This window comes from Chrysemys picta, chromosome 12, assembly GCF_011386835.1.
Source record: "Chrysemys picta bellii isolate R12L10 chromosome 12, ASM1138683v2, whole genome shotgun sequence".
In the NCBI taxonomy this organism is placed as follows: Eukaryota; Metazoa; Chordata; order Testudines; family Emydidae; genus Chrysemys; species Chrysemys picta.
Window position 1 is genome coordinate 21,178,344 of NC_088802.1, and position 11,791 is coordinate 21,190,134.

At 43.3% G+C, this 11,791-nt stretch overlaps 1 protein-coding gene across 1 annotated transcript; it reads left to right on the forward strand.

Moving 5' to 3' along the window:
* The first annotated feature begins 9,453 nt into the window (after positions 1-9,453).
* On the forward strand, positions 9,454-10,374 carry LOC135974617 (olfactory receptor 14A16-like). Its single transcript, XM_065563036.1, has one exon. The coding sequence runs from the start codon at positions 9,454-9,456 to the stop codon at positions 10,372-10,374; it is 921 nt and encodes a 306-aa protein (XP_065419108.1).
* The last annotated feature ends 1,417 nt before the right edge of the window (positions 10,375-11,791 follow it).

Consider the following 11,791-nt stretch of genomic DNA (forward strand, 5'->3'; position numbering starts at 1 on the left):
TGTACAGTACTATAAAATCCCTCCTGGCCAGAGACTCCAAAATCCTTTTCCCTGTAAAGGGTTAAGAAGCTCAGGTAACCTGGCTGGCATCTGACCTAAAGGACCAATAAGGGGACAAGATACTTTCAAATCTTGGGGGGGGGGAGGCTTTTGTTTGTGTTCTTTGTTTTGGGAGTGTGTTCGTTCTCGGGACTGAGAGGGACCAGACATCAATCCAGGTTCTCCCCATCTTTCTAAACAAGTCTATTCTATTTCAAACTTGTAAGTAAATAGCCAGGCAAGGCATGTTAGTTTTCCTTTGTTTTCTCAACTTGTAAATGTACCTTTTACTAGAGTGTTTATCTTTGGTTGCTGTACTTTGAACCTGAGACTAGAGGGGAGTCCTCTGAGCTCTTTAAGTTTGATTACCCTGTAAGGTTAATTTCCATACTAATTTTACAAAGATAATTTTTACTTTTTTCTTAAATTAAAAGCCTTCTTTTTAAGAACCTGATTGATATTTCCTTGTTTTAAGATCCAAGGGGTTTGGATCTTGATTCACCAGAAGTTGGTGAGAGGAAGGAGGGGAATGGTTAATTTCTCCTTGTTTTAGATCCAAGGGGGTTGGATCTGTATTCACCAGTAGTTGAAGGGGTTTGGATCTGTATTCACCAGGGAGTTGGTGAAGGTTTTTCAAGGCTTCCCAGGGAGGGAAAAATTGAAATGGTGGCAGTGGAACCAGAGCTAAGCTGGTAGTTAAGCTTAGAAGTTTTCATGCAGGCCCCTACATTTGTACCCTAAAGTTCAAAGTGGGGATCCAGCCTTGACAGCTACATGGAAAGGAAAGGAAGCCCTTGAAGAATTCCACCTGGACTTCAACAATTTCCACCCCACCATCAACCTCAGCCTGGACCAGTCCACACAAGAGAACCACTTCCTGGACACTACAGTGCAAATAAGCGATGGTCACATAAACACTACCCTATACCGGAAACCTACTGACCGCTATACGTACCTACATGCCTCCAGCTTCCATCCAAGACACATCACACGATCCATTGTCTACAGCCAAGCCCTAAGAAACAATCGAATTTGCTCCAACCCCTAAGACAGAGACAAACACCTACAAGATCTTTATCAAGAATTCATAAAACTACAATACCCACCTGGAGAAGTGAGGAAACAGATTGACAGAGCAAGACGGGTACCAAGAAATCACCTACTACAGGACAGGCCCAACAAGGACAATAACAGAACACCACTGGCCATCACATACAGCCCCCAGCTAAAACCTCTCCAGCACATTATCCACGATCTACAACCTATCCTGGAAAATGATCCTTCACTCTCACAGACCTTGGGAGGCAGGCCAGTCCTCGCTTACAGACAACCCCCCAACCTGAAGCAAATACTCATCAGCAACTACACACCACACCACAGAAACACCAACCCAGGAACCAATCCCTATAGCAAACCGCGTTGCTTACTCTGTCCCCATATCTACTCTGGCGACACCATCAGAGGACCCAACCACATCAGCCACACCATCAAGGGCTCATTCACCTGCACATCCACTAATGTTATATATGCCATCATGTGCCAGCAATGCCCCTCTGCTATGTACATTGGCTAAACCGGACAGTCCCTCCATAAAAGATTAAATGGACACAAATCGGACATCAGGAATGGTAACATACATTAGCCAGTAAGTGAACACTTCAATCTCCCTGGTCATTCTATTACAGATTTAAAAGTCACTATCGTTGAACAAAAAAACTTCAGAAAAAGACTTCAAAGAGAAACAGCAGAACTAAAATTCATTTGCAAATTTAACACCATTAATCTGGGCTTGAATAGGGACTGGGAGTGGCTGGCTCATTACAGAAGCAGCTTTTCCTCTCCTGGAATTGACACTTCCTCATCTATTATTGGGAGTGGACTGCATCCACCCTGATTGAATTGGCCCTGTCAACACTGGTTCTCCACTTGTGAAGTAACTCACTGCTCTCCATATGTCAGTATATAGTGCCTGCATCAGTAACTTTCACTCTATGCATCTGAAGAAGTGAGGTTTTTACCCACGAAAGCTTATGCCCAAATAAATCTGTTAGTCTTTAAGGTGCCACCAGACTCCTTGTTGTTTTTTCAGGGGAATATAGGTGTGTGCTCGGTCCAGGGCCCAATCTGGTAGTATCCAATACTTGATGACATCTGTCAAGGCTGCTTCGCCACTTTGAACTTTAGGGTACAAATGTGGGGGCCTGCATGAAAACTTCTAAGATTAACTACCAGCTTAGATCTGGTCCTCTGCCAGCACTTCCAAAGCTAATTCCCTTCTCTGCGTAGCCTTGAGAGACTCTTCACCAATTCCCTGGTGAATACAGATCCAAACCCCTTGGATCTTAAAACAAGGAGAAATTAACCATCCCCCCTCCTTCTTCCCACCAACTCCTGGTGGATCAAATACAACCCCCTTGGATGTAAAAACAAGGAAAAATCAATCAGGTTCTTAAAAAGAAGGCTTTTAATTAAAGAAAAAGGTAAAAATAATCTCTGTAAAATCAGGATGGAAAATAACTTTACAGGGTAATCAAACTTAAAATGCTCAGAGGACCCCCCACTAGACTTAGGTTCAAAGTACAGCAAACAGAGATAAACACTCTAGCAAAAAGTACATTTACAAGTTGAGGAAACAAAGATAAACTAACACGCCTTGCCTGGCTGTTTAATTACAAGTTTGAAATATGAGAGACTTGTTCAGAAAGATTTGGAGAGCCTGGATTGATGTCTGGTCCCTCTTTGTCCCAAGAGCGAACAACCCCCAAAACAAAGAGCACAAACAAAAGCCTTCCCCCCACCAAGATTTGAAAGTATCTTGTCCCCTTATTGGTCCTTCGGGTCAGGTGTCAGCCAGGTTACCTGAGCTTCTTAACCCTTTACAAGTAAAAGGAGGGATTTTATAGTACTGTACACAGGAGAGCTGTTACCCTTCCCTTTATAGTTATGACAACATCAAATGGATACTCCCATCTAATCAAACATACCTCGCCCTCCCAAACCCCCACCAACCAAAAAGATCTGGAACAAAGAAACAAATCAACCAACCAAGAAAAGATATATATATATATATATATATAACGAACCCCTGGGGATCCAAGCCATTTGAGCCTTAAAGCCAGAGGTTCATTATAGCAAAAGAGCTCTGCCTCTGGAGGCAGTGGCTGATTACCTTGAGCCCCATGGCCATGGCGGAGGCTGACAGCTCTTCCAGCCCTGGGTCGGTAGTGGGGACAGAGAGATCCTCTGGCCTCAGGGACGTGGTGGGAGCAGAATTTTACTCCCCACCATGAAAAAAGGAGAAGAGACAGAGACAGAGACCCCATGAAGTCCACTAGTGAATTTGATATGGTAATTGATTTTATGTGGAAAGTGCTTTGATACCGTGGTGATGGGTGGCAATACAAGAGCCTCAGACTGATCGATCGATCAATAGATAGAGAGTTATGTACGGGGATGGATGGTTAACTAGGCAGCAATAAGTTCATGGAGGATAGGTCTGTCAATGGCTATTAACCAAGAAGATCAGGGATGCAACCCTGTGCTCTGGGTGTCCCTAAGCCTCTCACTGCCAGATGCTGGGATTGGACAACACGGGATGGGTCACTCAATAATTGTCCTTTTCTGTTCATTCTCTCTGAAGCATCTGACACTGGCCACTGTGTGTAGACAGGATAATGGGCTAGATGGACCATTAGTCTGACCCAGTATGGTCATCCTTATGTTCTTAGCTAGACAGATAGATAGATTTTGATCTTATTTATATAGGTGAAAATTCATAGTAACTCCATGGATCTGAGTGGAGTTTTTCGAGATATTTACAAGTGTTAATACGTCAGTGTGCATAAATGGATTGAATGTTATGTTCTCATGGAAACAATGATGTCAACAGTTGATTATATTTATAAAGAAACACAGAATGAGACGATGGTCCTGGGAGAAAGATGGCCATTTTCTATTTTGGATAATAGACTGGACCCAATCATTTTCCTCTGGGCAGCATTGATATCCTCGTTCGTCATGCTATAAATGATTGGATTTATCGTGGGAGGCACCACGGAATAAAAAGACAGCCACCATGTGATCCGGACCTGAGATTGAGCTAGAGGTCGGTTTAATATAGGCAAAACTAGTTGTGCAAACAAACACGGAGACAACAATGAGGTGAGGGAGGCAGTGGAGAAGGCTTTATGCTGGCCCTGCTCAGAGGTGATTCTCAGCACTGTTTTGAACATATGACTCAATTATATGACACTGCAAAACTGGTACAGTGGGGTGGACAGTTCTTACTCTGTCTTTACTCAGACAAAGTTCACAGTGGAGGAAATTCTGATCTCAGGGATGAAGCCAAAATAACTCCAATGACTTCAGCTTTACTCTGGTGTTATTGAGAACCCAGTCTGGCACAACCAAAGTCTTGCTTGATTAAACACTTATAAGTAACTCACAATTTGGCTTCTAAATAGGCTTGTTCAGCAATTTATAACTATAGATCAATACATCAGCTGCAGATATTCCAAACCCAATTGTCTTCTCTCACGTACCTTGGAGAAAGTAAAAAATGTTACCAAGAAATAAGGACCTGAAGCCAGTCCCAGGTGTGAATATTCCTATGATTCACAACATGCATCTAGCCAGTGATTCCCAATTTTGTAGTTGTACATTTGATTTTTCCTTGGTTAGAGAAGAACTTTGCACTTGTCTTTATTGAATTTCCTCTTGTTGATTTTAGACCAATTCTTCAATTTGTCAAGGTCATTTTGAATTCTTATCCTCTCCTCCAAAGTCTTTGCAACCCCTCCCAGTTTGGTGTCATCTGTAATATTTATAAGCATATTCTCTCCTCTGTTATCCAAGTTGTTAATAAAAATATTAAATAATGGCCTTAAAATGCCACCAGAAAAGAGTTGCAGGTTTTGATCATAAAAATATGGGTGGAGATTTTCACCTAGGGGACTGGGATTCCCAAATCCCATTAAAACTAATTGGAATTTTGGTGGTGAAATATCTATAGGCAACCTTGAAAATCCCATTATTGGTCATGTTGGCCCCACCATGAACACAAAATAGCCTACATCGCCAAGGGAGAGATGGAGATGTGTTACTCTGAGGTGTTGCCTAATTCAGCTAAAATCTCCCCGAATTAATTTTAATAGATCTGGTGAATAAATGGGGCAGAGAATCAGAATCCTCTTTCCCCCTTAAAACAATTCAAACTTTCTTTAAATAATTCATAGAAATTTATATATTTTTTTAAAAAATCTACCATTTTGTGGGTTTTTTGGAGAAAATTTGTTCTCATTTTTGGTGGAGTTCATATTAGATTAATAGATTCCAAGGCCATCAGGGACCATAGTGACTGTCTAGTCTGACCTCCTGTATAACCAAGCAGAGAAACCATCCCCAAAACAATATCTAGAGCGGATCCTTTAGAAAAACATACAATCTTGATTTCAAAGTTGTCAGTGATGTAATCTACAAAATAAGTAATTAATTATAATCTAAGTAAAATATTCAAAGGGGATTAATGGAGCTGGGCACTCCTCTCCTGTAGAAAGTCAATAGGATTTAGACACACAAATCTAGTAGGTTCCTTTGAATACTGCAGCCTATCTGGATAATGAGAGCATGCAATTACTTTGTAGCAGACAATGAGGGGTAGAAATTCACCTTCTTCATGCCATAGACCATTCAGTAGCTGATGATGATGAGACTCCGGCATGGGCAGGTTATTCGAGAACTGTCCTCTATATGGCCTCTTAGACTTTCCTCTGAATCAGGTGGTACTGGCCACTATCAGGGACAGAATACTGGACTGGATGGTCCAAACGTCTTACCCTGTTAGACAGTTCTTATGACAAGTAGATGCTGTCAAATAAAATTACAATGAATGTTGCACCCACATCAACTCAAATTCATTTAATTTAGTTTTAATTACTCATTATTAAAGCTGGCCAAAAATGAAAATGATATTTTTGTGGGAAATGTCATTGTTCTGTTTTCATAGAAACATCCCATAATATTGCTTTTGGATGGGGGTAGGTGGGCAAAAAATGAAACTGGAGACTGAAAAACTTTTGCTTTTCAATAAACTTCTCTAGTAAAAATGCCAGTTTATGGTAAATATTTTCTAGTTTTGGGAAAAGATTTCTGATATTGAAATCTTTCCCCCAAATCCTGATAAAGTAAACCAAAGAGTTTTCCATCTCCAGGTTTTCATAATACCAAATCCAAGAACAACTTCCCCCCACCGACAAACAAAAACCCATAGAAAAATGAGTTCAAAATGAATTTTATCCACACCAAGATTATTTTCAATGACAAGCAATTTTTTGTCAAAAAGCTGTTTTTTCAGCAACATATTTTTGAGTATTTCCACTCATTATGAATTATCCTCCAAGTTGTAACTATTATCCCCATTGGCCGGATGACAAACTGAGGAATGGAGCGGTGAAGGGACTGAACAAAGCCAGAGGAACAGTTGGAATTAGCTCTTAGGACACCTTGGACCTTAGCTTTTTAATTAATTAATTATCTGATAGTTGAACCTGATATGTGAGGCCCATAATATTAGGTAAGACACACTCTTCCCGCCAAGGAGCTTACAGTAGAAAAGACTGGAGGGGAAAGACAGCCCCAGAGAATGACTTTCCCAAGGTAACACAGCAGGTCTCCGGCAGGGCTAGGAATTGATGCCAGATGTCTGGAGTGCAGTCCTGTGTTTGCCTCAAAATCTTCCCTCTAGACGCTGCTGCCTTTTTTTAGCTGTGATTATCTTAGTTTCTGGAAACTCTTTAGAGAAATAAAGGGCCAGAGAAATTAATTGTTGCCTCTGGGCTGTTGAGGACTCCAGGGACTGAGTCCCACAAGCCCTTTGAAAACATACATGGATTCCTTCAGCACCAACGTTTTTGACGCACAGCTCACCCACAGACAGCACAGATCTCAGTGTATTTCCAGCAGCTCAGCCTCAGTACGGTGGGGGAACGGCCTCTCATAATACAGTGATAGGGGTTTTAGATAGAGAGATTGATCGATAGAGGGGTGTGTATGGGGCTAGAGAGAGAGGGGCAATCAATTGCAGTCTGTAGCTGGAGGAGAAAAGACATCTCAGTCTGGGAAGATTCCACACACAGACCGGCACCGTAAGTTTGCTATTGCAATGAAATATATTTGGCAATTACAGAGTGGCACTTTAAGGACAAAATGGTAAGTGACAATAGATATTTTTTTATAGTTTCACTCTTAGCTCAATTTGGGCATGGAAAACTGAGGCAGTCCAAAGCATTTACCTTAGAATAGAGGAGGCAAAATATTCGTTCCTCAGTTTTCTTTTATTGGGAGAGGGGGAATTGATCAAATTGACACACATATATTTAGAATGGAGTGAGGAGTTTACATTAAAATTGTCCAAAAATTGTGACCAACACTATCAGCGCATTCTTACTTTTCTCTCTGTATACATTAGTTTCTTGTTATTGCTGTCTATCTATCTTTTTGTACTTTGTACTCACTCAATTAGTTTGTTGTTATTTCTCTATCTACCTGTTTGTGTTAGTTCTGTGTTTCTCCCACACTATCTGTATGTGTTCTTTTCTTACTTGTACCTCTCTGTTAGTTTGTTGTTACATCTATCTATCTATCTATCTATCTATCTATCTATCTATCTATCTATCTATCTATCTATCTATCTATCTATCTATCTATCTATCATACATCATCTGTTTGTGTCTGGTTCTCAGTTTATTGTTACTTCTCTCTAGTAGATTTCTGCAAGGGCAGTTGAGTCAAGTGTGTTAGAGGAGTGAGGACTAAGAGCCAGGACTCCTGGGTTCTATCCCCAGCCCTGGAAAGGGAGTGGGGTTTAGTGGGTAAGAGTAGTGGAGACTGAGAGCCAGAACTCCTGTGTTTTACGTGTGGCTCTGGGAGGAAGTTCAGTCCAGTGTGTAGAGATGAGGAACCAGACCGGGAAGGGGTTCTATTTCTGCCTCTCATAAGGACTGTGGGACAGGCACCCCTCAGAAATTGAAGCTGAGTGGTTAGGGCATTCGGCTGGCCTGTGACAGAGTCAGGTTCAATCCCTCTCTCTTATTGATGATAAGAAGTGATTTGAATTCCCACTTTACAAGACAGTGCCTGCGCCGCTGGACTATGGGCTGTTCTAAAATGAGACTGTCTCAGTCTCTCCTGTTTAGGGTGACCAGACAACAAGTGTGAAAAATCGGGACAGGGGGGTTGGGGTAATAGGAGCCTATAAAAGAAAAAGACACAAAAAACGGGACTGTCCCTACAAAATCGGAACATCTGGTCACCCTACTCCTGTTGAAGCTGCTCCATTTTCTATCAATAGTTAAATAGTCATTGGAGAAGGGACTTGAACTTGGCTCTTCCAGATACCAGGTGACTGCCCCAACTACCACGCTGGAAAATCATTCTCACGCACATTCGTTGGCCCAATGACTCTCCATTGTCAATTGCAGCAGTCATTCCTGATGGCAGTGGAGAGTAACAGGGATAGAGGCTGAGATGCGGTTTGATGTAGTGGTTTGTGGAGGGGACTGGGAGTCATGACACCTCACTTGTGTTCCCAGCTCTGGGAGGGAGTTGAGTCCAGTGGGTAGAGTGAGAACTCCTGGCATATATTTCCAGCTCTGGGAGGCGTGTTGCATTTAGTGGGTTAGAGCAGGGGGCAAAAGGGGAGTCAGGACTCTTGGATTCTCTTCCAAGCTCTGGGAGGGTGTTTAGTTGAGTGGTTGGAGTATCAGGAGGGGAACCGGAAGGTCTGTCTCCCACAGCAAGCATGGAAATCAGGCTAGAATGGGGGACGGAGCATCGGAACTCCTGAGCTGTATTTCTGACTCGAGTTTACTATATAATTATGGCTGGTTTTGGTCTAGCCCATGTGAGATGGTGCTACCATTTAGAGCAGTGAAAATGGGGAGTAACTCCATGTTATGCAGTGAAATTACCACACATTCGCAGTGGTGCCCCGATTGCAGAATCAGGCCAGCCAGAACCCCAATTCCCCTTGGTAAACTAAGGATAGTAACATTTATACAATGTTATCCAGAGTTCGCGCACATCTGGGTGACAGAGGTATACAAACATATCAAAAGGATTAGTTCCTAATTCACCACTCCACCACCCTGGTGCAAATCAGGAGTAACTGCACTGTAGTCCAATGAGCTGATTCTACTTTCTCTCACCCCAGTGTAAATTAGGAGTAACTCCAATGGAATCAGTGGGGCTGTTTTCCCTATCCTCATTCCCATATTACACCAATCTTCAGAAGCTAAGGGTCTGACTGAAGGAAATTAAGGTGGTTTTCACAAAAGGAGAGTTATTTAACTGATCTAATCCAGGCCCTTGCTCTTGTCCCTCCCTCTGCAACCAAAATATGATGTCCTGAGAAAGAAAATGCAAAACCGAACCACTGTGACTGAGTTCCTTCTCCTGGGATTCTCTGATTTTCAAGAGCTGCAGATTTTGCACTTTGTGGTGTTTCTACTGATTTACCTGGCAGCCCTGGTGGGGAATATTCTTATCTTCATGGTCATAGCCTTCGACCACCACCTTCACACCCCCATGTACTTCTTCCTGATGAATCTGTCCGTCCTAGACCTTGGCTCCATTTCTGTCACCGTTCCCACATCCATGGCCAACTCCCTCATGAACACCAAATCTATTTCCTATGCTGGATGTGTTGCCCAAGTATTTTTCCTCCTCTTCTTGCTGGGAGCAGATTTTTCCCTTCTCACCGTCATGGCGTACGACCGATATGTTGCCATCTGCCAACCACTGCAATATGAGGAAATGATGAACAGGAGAGCTTGTGTCTTACTGGCTGTTGGTGCCTGGATCAGTGGGATTCTCAACTCTGTGCTACACACTGGGAACACATTTGCATTGACCTTCTGTGGAGGCAACATGGTCGATCAGTTCTTCTGTGAAATCCCCCAGCTGCTGAAGCTCACCTGCTCTGACTCATATCTGAGTGAAGTTGGGGTTCTTGCCTTTACTGTGTGTTTAGTCTTAGGCTGCTTTGTTTTTATCATTGTGTCATATGTTCAGATCTTCAAATCAGTGCTCAGGATCCCCTCTGAGAAGGGCCGGCATAAAGCCTTCTCCACCTGCCTTCCTCACCTCACTGTGGTCTCCTTGTTTGTTTGCACTGGGGCTTTTGCCTACCTAAAACCCACCTCCAGCTCCACATCTGCTCTGGATCTTGTGGTGGCTGTTCTTTATTCCGTATTACCACCAATTGTGAATCCAATTGTCTACAGCATGAGGAACAAAGAGATCAAAACTGCCCTGAGGAGACTGACTGGGTGTAGGTAATTCATCGAAATTTAATTTTCTGTCCTTCTCTAATTAAAGTTTGCTTACATAGTATCTTTAAGTATTCATTAATGTCAGTTATTTCCATGACCACACAGCTTGCACACAACCAGGTCTGATTTTGACGTCAGTTGCACCAATGCAAATCCAGATTAACTCTGCTGATGTCACTGTCCCTGGGGTAATTTACACCTGTAGAAAATCTGGTCAAGTTGTGAAGTTACATGGGTGTAAATTGGGTGCACAAGAGTAATCAGACTTTCATTCTGTGCGAAAACAATACCCGCTCCACTGCTTGGTCACTTACACCCATTCCATGGGCACTGAAAACAATGATGGAGTTGTCTTGCTTTCTTGTGTGTATAAATCAGTAGTGGCTTCAATGGAACCAAAGGAGTCAGACTAGTGTAAGACTGGGGTAGATCCTCAGCATGTTCCATTGACTTTGGTGGTGCTAAAGCAATTTGCAGCATTTGTGGATCTGTCCTACTGCCTCCAATGGAGCTGTATATCCATTGCCACCACCTGGGGACTAGGCCCATTGTCTTATAAACCACCATTCATGGCCTAACCACAAGAGGGGGACAAGGAGCCAGCCTATGTCAGTCTGGCTCACATGTACATTCAGGACTGTGAGAGATGGAGAGACTGGCTAAAAATTACTGGGAGGTTTCTAACCACCAGCGGGGTGATGTTCTGCAGCAGCCTCCCAATAGGAGTTGTGGGGGGCAAATGCCTGAATTAGTTTGAAGAGAGAGCTGGACACATGTCTGAGTGGGATTGTATGACGGGGCTCCTTGTGATGGTGGGGGAGCAGGGCTCAGCAACATTGGGGATCACTTGAGGGGCATGTCTTATGTTACTAAAAGATCATGCTTCAGGGATTCATCTGGCCATTGGCAGGGTTCAGGAAGGGTTTTCTCCCCCCGACCCACTGTATTCTGGGAGGGTTTTTTAAAATCTCTGAAGCATCGGGTAGCCCTGGCTGGAGATGAGACATTGGGTGGGACGTGCCAGGGCTCTGAGGTGACACCCAGCCATTCTCTCTTTCTCGGGTTCTTGGCTGGCTGGTTCTTGCCCACATGCTCAGTGTCTAACTGATCACCATGTGGGCATCAGGAAGGAATTTCCCCCCTGGTCAGATTGGCAGGGACCATGGGAGGGGGGGGGTAAAGGGTTATCTTTCCTCGTCAGCGTGTGGTGCTGGTCACTTGCCAGGATTTTCTGGGTGTATCTCAGTCATTTTCCTGCCATTAAGGGGGCCTCAGGCACTGATGCCCCTCGGTCTCTCCTATTCTCTGCCAATGACACAAAACCATCTAGTCTCCAGTAGAGCCCATGGCATTGCATTAGTACATTTGTCTGTGATGCCCTGTCCTGCTGGCTGGGGAGAGGTGACTCCAGCTAAGATGAAGTC